Source organism: Myodes glareolus, chromosome 6 (assembly GCF_982192425.1).
Source record: "Myodes glareolus chromosome 6, mMyoGla1.1, whole genome shotgun sequence".
In the NCBI taxonomy this organism is placed as follows: Eukaryota; Metazoa; Chordata; class Mammalia; order Rodentia; family Cricetidae; genus Myodes; species Myodes glareolus.
Window position 1 is genome coordinate 57,978,962 of NC_142031.1, and position 18,308 is coordinate 57,997,269.

The 18,308-nt window shown below is 37.4% G+C and overlaps 1 protein-coding gene across 1 annotated transcript in view; it reads right to left on the reverse strand.

Moving 5' to 3' along the window:
• Nucleotides 1-18,308, reverse strand: part of Rock2 (Rho associated coiled-coil containing protein kinase 2) — a 99,115-nt gene that overhangs the window by 35,860 nt on the left and 44,947 nt on the right. The window contains exons 4-5 of the mRNA XM_087907233.1: nt 9,972-10,109; nt 7,432-7,692 (exon numbers count right to left, since the gene is read on the reverse strand). Coding sequence (XP_087763359.1) covers nt 7,432-7,692; nt 9,972-10,109 — 399 coding nt within the window. The remainder of the gene's footprint in view (nt 1-7,431; nt 7,693-9,971; nt 10,110-18,308) is intronic.

The following is an 18,308-nucleotide window of genomic DNA, read 5'->3' on the forward strand; positions in this document are numbered from 1 at the left end:
GAAACTTTCTGTATGTGTATAATGTATACATGCTCATGTTTGTGTGCTTGTGTGTGGGAAAGCTAGAGGCCAAGGCTGGGTACCTTTCTCTACTACCCTTATTATTTGAGACAGTCTTCCCCTGAACCTTGAGCTCAGTAACTGGCTAAACTAGCAGCCAGCACAGCCCAGGGATTGATTTATCTCGGGTCTTCAGCACTAGTGTTATAAGTATATGCTAAAATGTTTGGCCTTCTGTGGGAACTGGGGATCTGAACTCAGATCCTCATGCTTGACAGGTGAGTATGTTACCCACGAGCCATATCCCTAGATCCTCAGGTTATCTTTTTGACAAAAATGAGAATCATAAGGGAGAGCTAAGTTTGAGTCTCAGTGATTCCTTACAAAATAAATACTTCTGTGAGACTATGATGAATGGCATTCTCCCTTTAAAAATCACTGCTCTTATCCACAAATTTTGGCTGGCATAGTTTTCTTTAAAAATAAACATTTGAAAGGGGTACTTAATATTTTTAAACTGTCTGATGGAGAAGTATTCAATTAAGTGGATATAGAATCAACATTTATGACAAGTCTCTGGCCTTGTTTAAAGAACTCTAAAAGGTAAAATGAGAAACCAGAACACTGACTCATTTACCTTCAGAGAGAATGGGAAGAGAGTGGTGGTGACAGGACACAAGCTACCCTGCCTTGACCACACACAACCAGAGGAACCTTCACATACAAAACAGTGAATGAAATACTGACGCTGCCTCCATAACCAGTGAAAGGCAGGAGAAAAAAATGAATTAATCCAAGCTTTGGAAAACTAGTCATCTAGTTTTCTAGGGCATCTTCAAGTCAAATATCAATGTTAGCAAATCTATTCATTTCAATAGTGGGGTCAAACAAATATGAAATATGAAGCAATTTTAACCATACACTAGGGTTAAACAAGTAAAAAAAGCAAAACAAAAAGCCTATAACTAGCTAATCAGAGCCAGAGTTGTACAGTAAAGAGGAAGACTATCCTCTCTGTGGTATGAGATTTCAAGAGGAAATATCAATGTGGCTCTTGATATTGTGGATCTATAGAGACAGAACATGTGGTTTAACACTGGGTGTCTGTGACCCATGCCTTCCAGCTCTCTCCACCAAGTCTGACACTTAACACTGGCTGTGTATGATCCATGCCTCCTAGCTCTACCCACTGACTAAGCCTGAAAGCTCTGTCACTTCAGGAGCAATGAGCTCATCTATCATCTACAGGTAAGTATCAATTATCTAATAAAGGGAATCAGGGCTTCTTGAAGTGACTCTAGGGCGAAGGAAAACAAACAAACAAAATAGTTTTTAATATTCTGTAGTATCAAAATCAAAGCAAATAAACTAAAAGGGGGACTACTGAAAGGATATGGAGTCAACCTAGAGAGCGTTCATCAAGTAGCAATCTTTGAGTCAAGTTCACACACACGTGTAAATAGAAAATGGTGTGGGTTCAGCATATACAAAGCACAAGAATAGTTAAATAACATGAAATATCACAACATTGGAGCTTCAAAGTATGTCAGGTGACAGCAAGAAGAGCTGTATCTTAAGAGGTTTCATACCACAGGCTAAGAAGCTGGAACTTTAGTCAATCTGCTGTACCTACTGAAGAGGTCTGAGCTGGAGAACAAGGTTATTAGGCATTCATTTTCAAAAGGTTATTCACAATTACTCTGATTGCAGGCTGAGGAGGTGGATAAAAGTGAGTGGTGTGCACAAGTGAGGACCTGAATTTGGATTCCTAGCAACCAAGTAAAGCCAGGCATGGCAGTATATGCCTCAAACTCCAGGCTAAAGGAGGAAGTATAGTGATAGAGACAGGAAGACCCCAGGGACTTACTGGCCAGCCAGTCTTGCCAAAAACAGTGAGATCCAGGTACAGTGAAAGAGACCCTGTTTCAAAAAATGGAAACAACATGGAAGACTAGGGAGATGGCTTTGTGAGTAGGAGCACTGTATATGATTGTAACCTCAGCATTGGAGGGAGAGGGGAAATGGGTGCAGATCCTGGGAGCTCACTGGCCAGCTAGCCTAGCTGAAATGGTGAATTCCAGGTTCAGTGAGAGACCCTGTTTCAAGGTAATAAAGTAGTAAGTGATAGAAGACACCTGACCTCCACCACTGGGCCCTTCATGGAAGTGCACAGGTATATACACATGCATACACATACTCATATATGCATACATCTAAATAAAATAAAATGGTGGAGAGAGAGAGAGAGAGAGAGAGAGAGAGAGAGAGAGAGAGAGAGAGGATACCTGACATCCACTTCCAGCTTCCACCCATGTTCTCATGGGTAAGCAAACCTGCACACACATGCATATGCCACATATACACCCAAAAATTACTTTAAATGTATTAAATGTTTACAAAATACATTTGAAGTTTCGTCATTGACAAAATATAGAAGAGGGTTTACTTAAAACTTAAAATTCATCAATCAGGGAACCAGCTACCAAGGTCACAATGGGCCTGAGGAAGCAAGCTCCATGGGAGCAGGAGCTGGGAGCCAATTCAGTCCCGGGTGGGACATAGGTGGACCAGGACTGAACCAGCGACCTGGTCCAGATACAGCAAACGCCACAGGAACAGGTACAGGGGAGTAAGCACTGAGTGAGCCAGAGCCAGAGACCTCTGAGGATCCAGACATGAATCTGGGACCTTCAAGGGAGTAGACCTAAGCCAGGACCCCCGTGGGTCTGGGTGTGAGTCTAGGACCTCCCAAGAACTAGGCCTGAGTCAGAACCTCTGTGGGTCTGGGCGTTGGTCTGGGACATCAAAGGGAATAGCCAGGAACCTGAAACCTCTGCAGGTCTGAGCTTCAGTCTGGGACCTCTGACAGAGTAAGCCTGAGCCAGGTCCTCTGCGTTTCTGGGCACACCCAAGCCCGGGAGTTCTGAGGCAGTAGACTGGAACCTTTGCAGGAGTGGATCCAGACCAAGATTTACAGGAACAGGTCAAAGCCGGTAACCTAGGCCAAAGTAGGCCTGAGACAGCTAACTCCAAGGGAGTGGAGCAAAGCCCAGGAGTGCCACGCTACCTCCAGGAACACGGAGTAACCAATGGGGTAACTAGAACTATGGCACCGACTATACCACGTGGAAAAACCATCTGAGTTTTGGGTTCACTAGCACCTAGAAGATAAATCAAAAGAATCTCAGACAGCCCCAACCACACTTATTAGAGGAAACAAACAAGTGGAAGACTTGCATGACAAGATCTTTAAATCTTTGAATAAAGAAATTGAAGAAGACACCAGAAGTGGAAACATCTCCCATGCTCTTGGATAGGTAGAATTAACACAGTAAAAATGGCAAACTTACCACAACCAATTTACAGATTCAATGCAACGCCTATCAAAATCCCAGCAAAATTCTTCACAGACCTCGAAAGAATGGTACTCAACTTCATATAGAAAAGCAAAAAACCCAGGATAACCAAAATAATCCTCTACAATAAAAGAACTTATGGAGGCATTACAATCCCCGACTTCAATCTCTACCACAGAGCTACAGTACTAAAACCAGCTTGGTATTGGCATAAAAACAGACAGCAGGACCAATGGAATCAAATCGAAGACCTGGATATTAATCCACATACCTTTGAACAGCTGATTTTTGACAAAGAAGCAAAAGATATCAAAAGGAAAAAAGAAAGCATATTTAACAAACGGTGCTGGCATAACAGGATATAAACATGTAGAAGAATGAAAATAGACCCGTATCTATCACCATGCACAAAACTCAAGTCCAAATGGATCAAAGACCTCAACATAAAGCCAGCCACACTGAACCTTATAGAAGAGAAAGTGGGAAGTACACTTGAAAGCATTGGCACAGGAGACCACTTCCTAAATATAATCCAAGCAGAACAAACACTGGGAGAAACAATTAATAAATGGGACCTCCTAAAACTGAAAGGCTTCTGCAAAGCAAAAGACACAGTCAACAAGACAAAACGACAGCCTACAGAATGGGAAAAGATCTTCACTAACCCCACATCAGACAGAAGTCTGATCTCCAAAATATACAAAGAACTCAAGAAATTGGACACCAAAAGATCACATAATCCAATAAAAAAATGGAGTACAGACCTAAACAGAGAACTCTCAACAGAGGAATCTAAAATGGCTGAAAGACATTTAAGGAAATGTTAGACATCCTTAGTCATCAGAGAAATGCAAATAAAAACAACTCTGAGATTCCATCTTATACCTGTAAGAATGGCCAAGATCAAAAATACTGATGACAACTTATGCTGGAGAGGTTGTGGGGAAAAGGGAACACTTCTGCATTGCTGGGGAAAATGCAAACTGGTACAACCCCTTTGGATGTCAAGTGTGGCGATTTCTCAGAAAATTAGGAAATAACCTTCCTCAAGACCCAGTAATACCACTTTTAAGGATATATCCAAATGATGCTCAATTGTGCCACAAGGACATGTGCTCAACTATGTTCATAGCAGCATTGCTGGTCATAATCAGAAACTAAAAACAACCTAAATGCTCCTCAATCGAAGAATGGATAAGGAAAATGTGGTACATTTACACAATGGAGTACTACACAGCAGAAAAAAATGACATCTTGAATTTTGCAGGAAAATGGATGGAGCTAGAAAACATTATTTTGAGTGAGGTAACCCGACACAGAAAGACAATTATCACATGTACTCAGTCATAGGTGGTTTTTAAACATAAAGCAAAGAAAACCAGTCTACAAATCACCAACCCAGAGAACTTAGACAACAATGAGGACACTAAGAGAGACTTACATAGATCTTATCTACATAGGAAGTAGAAAAAGACAAGATTTCCTGAGTAAATTGGGAGCATAGGGACCTTGGGGGAGGGTTGAAAGGGGAAGGGGAGAGGCAGGGAGGGGAGCAGAGAAAAATGTAGAGCTCAATAAAAATCAATTAAAAAATTCATCAATCAGAAGTCATAGGGTTGGTCTTGTAAACAATTAAAAATGCTTCCTATGAAGGTAGAAAAAATTTAAACAAAACTCTTAAATTTACAAGTATTAAAAGGCCCTAGACTGACTTCATAAGCACCAGGCCTCCCAGTCCATTTGGAGAATTGGAACTGAGCACTGTTCCTACAAAGGTACACCTACGTCTTCCTGAGGCTCTGGGCCAGCATAGCACAGGAGTTACACATCCTCCTGTTTCAACTAAACAGTTCAGTGTTCAGACTCAAACTTCCATATGCCCTTAACTGCACAAACCTGCCTAGCTGGGTTCCCTTAGTTATTATTCCCACGGGTACTAATTACTTTATTACAGCTACACAGGTTTTTTTCTTCCTCTGTAATCTTTATTATTAACTGAGTGATTGATAAGTGGGACGGGAGGCAAACACGCAAGCAGACAATTTGCAGGAGTTGGTTTTCTCCTTTTACCATGAGAATCTCAAGAAATCATCTCAAGTTGTTAGGCTTGGTGGCAAGTGCCTTTACTAACTGAGCTATCCCACTGTCCCAAGTCATGTAGTTTCGTAACAACATACTGGTATTGCTCCTAAAATGCAGCAAGTAATACCATTTTCATTTTTTAAAATTTTTACAATTTTGAGGAAAATAGAACTTTTCACAAACAAGAAGAAACATCAGATATTAAAAATGGAAGTGTGTTCTTCTTGAGGGTCCAATTTCCATTATCCACATGGTAGCTTACAACCATCTTTCAATTCCAGAGGATTCAATGCCCTCTTCTGACCTCTTCATGCACCAAATTTTCTCTGACAAAATGTAAAGATCATTGAAAAATGATTTTACCATCTATGTCTATCTATACTGTTGACAGACTATAAAACCATGAAGGGGTATGTAGTCTCTATCAATTTATCTTTTTTCTTAAACAATCTCTGAAACATAAAAGTGGTGTGGGAGAATTGTCAGTATTCTGTCAATCATGTTTTAAATAAACGCTGATTGGCCAGGCAGGAGGTGTAGGTGGGAAAACCAGACAGGAAGTGGAAATGATGTAAGGAGAACAGGAGTATTCTGGGACGGAGGAAGCTGATTCCTCTCACTCCTGCCCAGAACACTGAAGCAGCAGGATGTGAGCTGCCCCACTGAAAAAGGTACTGAGCCACATGGCTAACATAGATCAGAAAAATGGGTTAATCAAGATGTGAGAGTTAGCCAGTAAGAAGCCTGACCTAATGGGCCAATCAGCTTTATAACTTACGGAGATCTCAGTGTGATTTTTTTTTCTCTGAGACCAAACAGCTGGGGGGCCGGACAGGACAGAAAACCCCCAACAAGCAGTCCCTTCATGTTACAGAAAAGCCATTCTTTTAGATGCACATCACCAAGCCAGAAGCTAGATTTGACCATTGAGTTCTAGTCTGTCTCTGATGTAGTAACAATAATAAAGACCAACAATGATAGAGCTTCAAACCTGCAACAGCATTATTTATCTAACAATTACTAAAGCATTAAAAGTTCCATATAATTAAAAAAAAATCTATGCCTAAGGACACATGCGTGCTTGTATGATGCAGTGGTGGTGCTAGGTGTTCTGAAGGCTGTGAAAATCGTATCAAAGGTGAAATTCAGTCTCCTGGAAAGACAGATTACTTACTAGCTACAAGTCATCTTCTATACAATCCTATTCCATCAGGAACTAACAGTACAGAGAAGGATAAAAATGTAAAATTACATAATCAAAACAAACCAGTATCATAATTAGTTATGAAGTTAATGTTATTGAGCCAATTAACCATAAACTATCTAGTAGCAAAATACCACAATGAATGACAACTCCATATTTATTTACCCTATACAGAAGAGGTAGGGGGAAGCAGTGAATCATTTCTTTCCTTATTTTATATCATCTTCTTTCTCAAAGGGGAAAAGAAAAAACAGGAATAATGATGGTAGAAATACCCCTGAATTTTGTGGTCCAATACTACCTACCTATGGCATTACTAATTAGCTTTGATTGATAGCAGATTCTTGTCAACATTCTATGAAGAGATAAATGAACTGAGGAATGATTTACTCTAGCAGTCAGTAAGTCACTAGTAAAGTATTGTACATCTAGATTGTGGTTTTGTCTTGATGTTGTTATACCATTATCAAAACTAAATTTATTTTCACTCGAAACCACAAAATCCTGAATTGCAATTATTTGTTTCTTAAACACACACACAGACAGAACAGAAAACTAGAACTAGCAAGAAGGCTCAGCAGGTAAAGGTGTTTGCTGAATAAACCTGGTGACCTGACCTCATCTCCAGAAGCCATGTAATGGTGGAAGGAGAAAACACATAGTCGTCTTCTGACCTTCACATGTACAACATTGCATGTGTATATACATTCTCTCTCTCTTTCATGCACACAAACACAATAAATATGAATACATTTTTAAACCTAGCATTTTGTTTACTGGCTTACTTACTTCATCCATTTTCATACATGTGCCAAAATCTGCTAATTTTAGATGTCCATGTTTATCCAAGAGCATGTTATCAGGCTTCACGTCCCTGTGTATTAAGCCCATGGAGTGTATTGCATCCAGTGCAAGCACTACTTCAGCAGTATAAAACTTGGCCCATTTTTCAGGCACATCATAATTACTCATAAGGTTTACAAGGTCTCCACCTGGCATGTATTCCATCACCATGTACAGGTACCTGTCATCTTGAAAGGCGCAAAAGAGCTGGAAAAGGGGAAGGAATAAAATTATACTAAAAACAAAGCTATGAACAAAACCCTCAAATTATTACTGTGAAAAACTGGAATACTTTATAACTACAACAGAGTTAAAATTTATGACACCTTTTACTTCTTGATCAGGCCCATTTAATAAAAAACAACAACAGCAGGCAAATTTTACCTGGGTGTTTTTCTAGAATATTTTCTATAAAATACTCATAAATGAATGTTTTCCTCTCATGGAAAACACAATGTAAGAAACTAAAAAACATTTTTAAAAAGACATAATAAGACCAAAGAAGATAATAGTTTTTGAAAACTAAACAAACTATTGCTCATACCTTACACAGAAGAGAGATGGGAACAGGGGTACCTTAGAAACATCTAACATACACCAATTTAACAGAAATAAGGCCCATTTCAATGAAAAAAAAAATGAATGAGTAATCAGTAGCCACGCTTGGAAGAGAACTAACTCCTCTGTTCTATTCTCCATCCCCTTATTCATGATAAGCAGTAAGCTGCATTGTCACCTGCTTCCAGGCTGCAGTGTGTTGCTACCAGACCCCAGGAAGATAGAGTAACCAAAACTGCAGAGAAAGGGTATCTGTACAGCACTCCTAGTCCCTCTCTGGAAGTAAGCAAACAGAGAAAGTAGCACCCAGCATTTAAGATATAAGAGCTGGCTGGCAATACGCTTAAGTGATTGGCCAATCAGTGTTGTAATTAATATAATTTATGTGTAATTATTTCAGGTCTGGGTGGCCGAAAAACTAAGAAGCAGCCTCCTTCTACAACCCAGAGATTATGTCAATCAAGACCTCCTTTCTTTCTCAGTTAGAATCTACTCGGCAGAATTAAAGATCAAAAGATACCAAAAGACAGTATGGTTAACTAGAAAATGCCTATGAACACACTGATAGGGAAGCAATTTAGATTTAAAGCTAAAAATGGTATACTTTAGTGCTCTCCTCTTTTCCCTTCTTTTTGAGACAAGGTTCCCTTATGTAGGTCAAACAGAACTCAGAAAGAATCCCCTCGTGCAGCCTCCCAAGTACTGGGACGACAGCTGAGTCCACCACACTAGCATTACTATTATTCTTTACTCAAGCAAATTATCAAAGCTTGTAAGTTGACACACAAAAAAATTAGTTTGAACCATATAGATCAGAATTTCTAAACAATGGCTTCATTTAGCCAAATAAAAAACAAAAGGAGACTTAAGATTTAATCTCATTTCTAATTTTATTTTATGTATTTAGATGTTTGGCCTGCATGTAGATAAGTGCACTACACAAGTGTGCCCAATATTTTTGGAGGTTAAAAAAGTGTTGGATCCCTTGGAACTGGAGTTAGAGACATTTGTGAGGTGCCATATATATGCAAGTCAAACCCAGGTCTGTAAGAGCAATCTGGCTCTTATCTCTACAGAACCCCTCAACATCATTTTTAAAGCAGTACTAATGACCTTTTAATCACCTACATGGCTGGGAAAAAAAAAAAGAAAAAAAGAAAAATCTCTGCCAGGTGGTAGGTGGCGCACACCGCTCACTCGGGGCAGACAGAGGTGGGTCTCTGTGAGTTCTAGGTCAGCCTGGTCTACAAATGGAGTTCCAGGGCAGCCAGAACTGTTACACAGAGAATCTCTGTCTTGAAAACAAACAAACAAACAAACAAACAAAATAATCTCCACACTGCCTCTTTCAAGCAAGGTATGAAACTCCAGCTCACTTAAGCTCTTTAAAGTACACATTGGAATGTAGGTAATCTTACTCAACACCCTTGTTCAAAACTGTTTGTAGATTTGGACGCTGGAATTAAACAAATATCAAGTCAATTCTCTAATTCATAGTTAGTTATGAAGTGGAATCAGGTGTACTAAAATTATATATTACAGAAAAATAGATAAAGGACTGTTGAATGTTTATAATATTTACTGTAGAAAGCTTTCCTCCCATTTAAGATAGACTGAGAATGTAACCGCATACTGGCTGATCACACCAAATCTTTATATAAGGCAATTAAGAAGGAAATGCTTTCCAGTAATAGTTCTTATAACCAATTTACGTAACCACTGCATATCATAACTCTACAGATATACCACCAATGAGCATTAAACAAGCATACTCAATCAGATCTAACAAAAAAATTGCATTTTTACTATTTGAATAAAGCACAGAATGCTTAACACATAAAATATTCTTCTGAATATATAATAAAAAACCAAATAAACAAAACAAACAAACAAAAAAACCACAGATGTACAAAAGTTAGCAGGCTTACCTGAACTACCCAGGGACTGTTCGCAAAGGCCATAATATCTCTTTCTTCCCAGAAAAAAGCAGAATCTGATCTTTTTATCATTTCAAACTTACTAAGAAGCTTCATTGCATAAACCTTCTGTGATGCCTTATGACGAACCTGTGGATTTTTAAAAAGCAAAAAATGAGCAATACTTTAATTGAAAAGAAGAATGCTGTTGCTGCAGTACTGTTAAGAATTAGCTGCAAGACAACTGACCCTTAGCCAAGTAAATGCATGTAAAACCATCTCAAAAACCAGCCCCCAAAGCAAAAGTATAACATTTATGAGGAAGAACATTTATAAGTGGCAAGTATTTCAGGAAACAGCTTTTTAAATCTAGTCAAATAAGCAATAATCTAATTTCAGCTAAATAAAGCTTAAGCTATAAAGCTCCATTCCCTCAGTTAACCTAACCTTCTTTTAAAAAAATAAGATACTATTTAACAGACAACTCTCAAGAAATGTTTACTGGGAAGGAGGAGGAAACATTTCTTTTAGTCTGAAACGTGTGTGTGTGTGTGTGTGTGTGTGTGTGTGTGTGTGTGTATGAACATCACTTATCTGAACATTAAGAATCTAATAGATTAGTTTCCATACTGATTTTATGAACTCATTCTTATTTTTTCTTAGTATCCTATTTAAAAGGTTTCTAAGAAAAAACAACCAACAATATAGTTATTTGGTCATTCTTATTTTGTTTGAAGAATAAATTTCTTCAGAGTAAGAATGGCATCTATTTATAACCACTATTAGTTCCCACAACATAGCAAAGTATCACAAAGCCAAGAAATATACAGTCTAAAATATAACAACTAACACATACTAGATAATATAATAACTGGTATATAAAACTGAAATGCCCAAGGTTTATTCTTGGGATGTATTTCTTTCCTACAGCAATTCTCAAGTTGGTAAATGGCTGTTCCATTATTCAAGCTGCACAGGCTAAAAATTTCTGTCAGAAAAAATGATACAGTACAGCCTTTAACTTGTTTCTATATCCAGCCATGTCTGTTTATTCCCATTAATGCCAACCGAGTTCAAGATCTTTTACTCTAATTGCCAGCAAAATCTCAGTGAGTTTATCTCTTTTACATCCACTCAGTCTAATGAATCACATAAACAAACCAATTCTGGTCACTCCTCAGCTTGCCTCTTTCATATGAAGACTCCTTTACCCAGAGTTCAGTTCCTAACTTCCTCCAAACCCCAGTTCAAATACTATGTTCTCAGCAACACCAACTCTGATCAAGGTACTTTAAGTCACTGTTTCCCTCTCTAATTCATTTTCTCTGCCTTGTTTTGCTGTTTCACTTACTAATCTTACATCTTTTTAAAAAACATAACTTGCCAGGTGGTGGTGGTGAATACCTTTAATCCCAGCACTTGGGAGGCAGAAGCAGAGGCAAGTGGATCTCTGCGAGTTCAAGGCCACCTTGGTCTACAGAGCTGGTTCTAGGACAGCCACAGCAACACAGAGAAACTATGTTTCAAAGAAAAAAACAAAACAAAAAAATCTTATTGTTCTCTATCTTTCAGCACCAGAATTTAATCCAATAGAAGATAAAATACAATTACAGAGTATGTGCCAAGCACTATGTGTTTTGATACATTGCCTCAATTTTTGTTTTAGTCCCAGTGGGCTATCCTTTGTACCTGTCAAAATGGCAAATATAAGGCAGAGAATTCAAGCGGCCTGCGGACAGAATGAGATGCACTCTGCATCCAGAGTCTATACAGCTTTTATATCTGTAAATCTGCAATTAGCATAACCTGCCTCAAAGAGGTGGATTTCATGGTTTCATGCCCCCAGTACCAAAGTCCATCTGTAGTTCTTTCCCTCTGAGAAGCTCACCAGCTTCTGGTCTTAGGGCTGAAGGAAGAAGTTAAGAAAAGAAGCTCTTGACCACAGTGCTGACTAGCCTAGGGCCATCTTCATAACTTAAACCTTGCCCTATGTTCTTGTTTATAGTTGAAGCACAATTATTGTCCTTTAGTCCCTCTAACAGAAGAATGAACCTTTCTTCTTTATATATTTTTCACTAGAAAACCCATCACTGTCCCTGACTCCACCTCTCACCCATGGACACTAGCTTCTTCTCCACTCAGCTGAAATATGAATCTTCTCAAAAAGGCTTTCATTGACTACCCAATCAAATCAAGGTCGGCAGTAAATATTTTCTTAAAAACTGTAAAGAATCTCAGCGCTGCCTCACAACTCCATTTGCTTTCTTCCTACAACCTGTGGGTTTTTTTTTTCTTTTGATGCTTGTTACTTATTGCAGGCTCTCCAGAGGACAGTGTGGACTTAGTATAGACAGAGATTCTTTGTGCCTGTTTTGTCCCTTTCTAATGCCCAGTGATAAGTTCAATGCCAGTGCTGGCAAAAATAAAACATACTAAAATGATACCCGATGAGTGAATATATAAAAAATAATTCCTTGACTTTATGACTGACCGCCTAAAATTTCAGGATTTTGTTTTGGTTTTGAGAAAAGGTTTCACTATATAGCCCTGGCTGGTCTTGTACTTGCTTTGTATACCAGAATAATCTTGAAGTTGGAGATATACCTGCCTCTGCCTCATGGTGTGATGGGATTAAAAGTGTGTGCCACATTTGCCAGTTGATTTTTCAGTTTTAAGGAAGATTCAATAGTAATATTCTTGCTAAATATTATCTACATCTAGAATCACATTTTTATTGATTAAAAATGAAGTAAATCAAAAGAATGTTCACATCTTTCTCAGAAGAAACTGGGAAGAAAACAGAATAATTTGCAAATCAAATACTATATAAACAGAATAAAATTTTAAAAATCATAAAATGTTCTATTTAATACAGAAAATTTTTTCTCTTAACAAAACCAAGTAATTTTATTTGACTGAATTTTAACAAATCTCTTATAAAATGACAATTCCTAGCACAATCAATATAAGCAATCATCACTTAAAATCATATCCTTCTGGTTACAATGGCACAGCAGGAACCAGCTAGCCCTCCCACTATAAACTACCATCAAATAGTATTAAGGCAACAGTTTCCACCAAAGCTTCGTAAAATGAGCAGCACATAATTAACTAACTCATTAAGTTTACTCTATAATGGTCTACAAACAGTTTAAAAACAACATCTCAATTGGTGTACAGCAATAACTTCCTAAGCAGAACACAGTGACACTGCTAAGTTGTGGGGAAGTGGCAAAGGGAGGTGGCTGGTTCACTAAGATTAGAAAGTAAATGAAATGAGGGGCTGGGTTCTGATGGGTAGGTAAAGCACAAAAGTCACCTGAGAGAAAATATCCCAGGTTTACTAGAGCAACTATGACAGGCAAACTGAAGGATACCTTGCAAATTTCCTGAGCATGCATGCAGCTGATACACCTTAGGAGTACAAACTATAACCAACCAAACAAAACAGTTGTTGTCAACCTTCCTTAAGCTGTGACCCTTTAATATAGTTAGCCATGCTGTGGTGACCCCTAACCACACAGTTATTTTCCTTACTACTTCACAACTATAATTTCTGCTACTGTTACAAATTGTAATGTAAATATCTGATATGTGACCCCTGTGAAAGGGTCATCCAACCCCAAAGGGTCATAACCCACAGTTTGAGAACCGCCTGTTCTACTACTACTCAACAAAACCTAACAGCAAACCTAACCATCAGAAGGGAGCAGTTAAGCTAGAGGCTGAGCTGAGCCCTACTCAGGTAAAAGTACTTGACAGCAACAATTCTTACTCTTTCCACACACCTACTCTGACAAAGTTTAAAACAGTGTGCACAAATTAATGATGACCAACCAGTAAGCCACTGAACAGACTATAGGAATGAAAACCAACATTCTCCAAAGAAATTAACTCAAACCTCAAAAGCTCTACCCCATGTCCATAAAATCTAGCCAACAACTTAAAACTTAGGAAGAGATAAAAAGGAAAGCATGACTTGTCATCAAGAAAAAAGCAGCCAAAAGAAATGACTCCCAAAGGCGTTAGGTTAGCTTTAAGTTGTTTTTTTTTTAAAATAAAAACACAAAAAACAAAATAAATTAAGCAAAACAGCTCTCAGAAATATGCTTAACTAAAAAATGCACATAATAGAAATATAAAAATCAATTAAAAATTCTATCACTGAAAAATAAATACAGTAACAAATGAAAACTCAGAAGCTTTTAACAAATGTTAATTTATAAATGAGAAATTCCAGCCAGGCAGTGATAGCACATACTTTTAATCCCAACACTTGAGAAGTAGAGGCAGGTAGAACTCTTTGAGCTTAAGGCCAGCCTGGTCTACAGAGTTCCAGGACAGCCAAAGCAACACAGAGAAACCATGTCTCAAAAAAATTAAAGAGAGAGAAAGAGAAATTCAGTGTTTCTGAACACAAATAAATTTCAAAAATAAAGACAAAATGAGTAAATTAAAGAGATTAGACTCAGTGGCCTCCAAGGTAATTTTAAACTGTCTAAAATATGTGTAAAAATATAAAAGACTAAATATACCCATTAATGAATTATCAAACAATTAAAAAGCAAGTATAAACTTATATGGTTTAGATATAAACCAGATAGGCTAAAGATTAAAGTAAAGGCAAGTTGATTTGTCCTGGAAAACAGCAAGGATAAAGTTATAATAGAAATGTAAATAGTTGCTGTGGGACAATGGTTTTACCCTGTAAAGATTGTTTCTTGTACTTGTTTAATAAAATGCTGATTGGCTGGTAGCCAGGCATGAAGTAGAGGCAGGGTAACGAGAACAAGAGAATTCTGGGAGGAGGAAAGAGTCAGTCTGCAGTCATCACCCAGACGCAGAGCAAGATGTGACTGTCTTGCAAAAAAAAGGTGCCAAGCCACGTGGCTAACACAGACAGAAATTATGGGCTAATATAAGTTATAAGAGTTAATAAGAAGCCTGAGCTAACAGGCCAATCAGTTTATAATTAATGTAGACCTCTGTGTATTTCTTTGGGACTGAATGCCTGCAGGACCGGGCAGGATAGAAACCTCGGTCAACAAATAGTGAAGCAGACTTACAGCAAAGATAGTTTTTTATCTGAATAAAAGAGATAATACACCAAGACCTAAGAGAGCCAGGAGTATTAGTACACACCTTTAAAGCCCAGCACTCTAGAGGCAGAGTTGCAGGTCAACCTGCACTACATACATATTGAGCCCCACACTAATGGGGGAAGAGGGACATAATTCAAAATGTGTGTATCTTAAATAAATGAACTTGGAAAATTCATAAAGCAAAAACTAACAGAACTAGAGAAAGAAAACTACAAATCTATTTTCAGCTAAAAATTTAATACTCCATGTCAGTAATTTGATAGACTATATAAAACATTAGTATATCATTTCTTCTTTTAAAATGTTTTGAAATTTGAAGTATTCTGAAATGCTGTAACTGTACATAAAAAAATTTAACTGCAATGAGCCAACTATGTGATAACAATTACTGTAGCTTATATCCATCTTCTGTATCATGTTCTTAGGCTGTAATGATAATTCTTTACTAGATCTGCAGAGTGATATAAAATTTATAGAACACTGAAAATAAATGCACCAGAAAGAAATATGGAAACACAGGGCAGAATTCAGCATTAAAGAATGACAGCTGTAAAGCTAAAAACACTACTACAGTGGACATTGCTTTCTAACTGGCTTGTGTTCAATCACCAGATTATCTTGAAACAAATAACCATAAAAAATTATGAACAAATTTTTAGAAGTTGCAAAGGCACTCTCTGCTATGCATATTTACACCATTTTTCAAGCCTTCACTTACTCTAAAAACAAACTGAATTTTGAATGTTCTCTAACTTCATTAGAGAAAGCAACACACAGAGCATTAAGAGTCAATAAACTTGCTATTTTTTTTATTATTTATACTTAAGACCATGACATACACAATTCTGAGAATTTTGCTGTCTAGTAGAGCTAAGAACAGAGGCTAAAAGGGATCTATTGTGGTGGAAAGTGGATAACCATTCATCTGAATAAAAAGTCTACACTGTAGATGACTTCTGAGGTCACCTTTGGTTGGACAAGCTACTCTCCAGTTTACTAAAGTCCCACAAGCTTTGGTGTTCTCACACATGTGCTGCCTGCATTTTTCAACAGAATCATGACTTTACTGTGAAGAATCCAAAGGTTGGCACAATGTTGAACTGTCCAATTCAAAAAATTCAATACATTGCTATTTCTATTCATGCAATATTACAAGACCTGGAAAGAACACATTAAAAATATTTTGACTCTAAGGCTGAATTTCATTTAAATTCTTGACTAGGACGATTGCTGGCTCACAGCACAGGATGGGGACCACTAACTTCTCATCTCTGACATAACTCACAGACATTAGTCTTATTCATGCCGAATGTCTACACCATACCTTTTAAATTCATTAGCAGTGATGTGACAAAGGAGCACAATAAAGTGCTGCTACTTTAGGAAAGCTGGTTTCCACTTATCTTCCTCTGAGGATGTCTCTGAGTTATTCTATCATAATTTCCCTCAGCATCTCTGTAGATTCCCCTTTATTCTCCAGCTCCTTCTCTATTCAATATAGATGGACAGATACACAAACAGTCAGACATAGTAGCTATTCGTTATCACGCTGAACAGAGTAATGTTTAAAAACATGGGTTCATATTAATCAAACCTGGGCAAAGAGAGAGATATTTATGAGCTAGATGGCCAATTTACTAAATTCCTCTAAATTTCACAACAAAGACAAAATGAGAGATAATGACTATAAATTTAGCATACAGAATAAGTCAATAACAACATTAGTTAACTCTACCATGGAAAAATGAAATAAGGCTCATTCTACCATGAACTGATGCATGTGTCACATTACTAGTCTTAGTATTTAAAGGATAAAAATCACTTCTAACAGTTCTATTTGTTACAGAAAAGACTGTTAAATTCCTCATTTTTAGTCTTAAAAATACATGAGTATAAAACACCATCCAACTGAGTGTATATGTATGGAGGAACACACACACACACACACACACTCACACACACACACACACACAAAGAAAAAGGATGGGAGGGCTGAAATATTAGCCATGGTTATACCCTAGCTGATGAAGTTTAAGAAATATATCTTAACTTAAAAGATAAAAAAAAGGGCCTTTTCTTCCCCTTAAATGTTCTATAGTCAAGATGTATTTCTTTTTAAGACAGACAGACTTAAATAGGTGAGATGTTCCTAAACGAAGCTAGAGGGCATGCTTAGGATATTCTTGGGACCCTCTGAACAATTCTGAAAATCACTCTACCTAGGGCACGTCATTTGATGCTGTCAAATTTATTTTTATTTTTATAAAATAAAATCATATTTTATAAGAAAATCCACTGTGTATACTAGACTGGCCTGGTATTAATGAAGCCTCCACTAAATAAAACAATGTCCTCATGCTTTGTGTTATAGCAGACAAGACTGAATAGCAGATACAAAAATTATGAAAACATCAGAGGCAGAGAGATAAATTTTGCAGATCAGAAATAACCTTATGAAGAGTAAAGGTTCAATTTTACATTTAAAAAAATCAAGAATCTGAGTTTACATGAATAGTATTAGAAAATCACACACACGCATATACATGCTGTAGAATATTATGTTAAGGTGTATTACATTTGTTTATACTGTGGAACATTTGTTTAATGATGCAAAGATGTGTTCCATCCTTTTATGTTGCATTTAACTCTGTGAAGCTGTGTTACTTTGCCTATCTAAAACATCTGATTGATCTAATAAAAGAACTGAACTGAATAGTCAATAGCAAAGCAGAAAAGATAGGTGGGGCTAGAGGCAGAAAGAATAAATAGAAGGAGAAGAAGGAGGATTGGGAAGCAAGAGATCAAGGAATGAGACAAGAAAGGGCCAACCACCCAGCTACACAGCCAGACATGGAGTAAGAAGGAAAGAAGTTATATAGAAATAGAGAAAGGAGGCAAAAAGTAGATGAGATAAATTAAGCTGGCTAGAAATTAGCCAAGTTAAGGCCGGACATTCATAAAAAAGAATAAGTCTCCATGTGTATTTATTTGGGAGCCGGGTGGTAGGACCCCCAAAAGAGCAAAAAGTAAAAAAACAACCAATAACACATACACATGCATACAATGCAATAATGAGCTGACAATGGCTATATGGGAAGGGTTTCTTTTTTTCTCTATGCTTCTCTAAGGATATTCTACATAAGCTGTATACTTTACTAAAGAAGATAATATCCCCAGGTATGAATGAATCTTTTCAGATGAACAACTATCAATTACTGACAAGAAGGTCAAAATACTTGAAAGACAC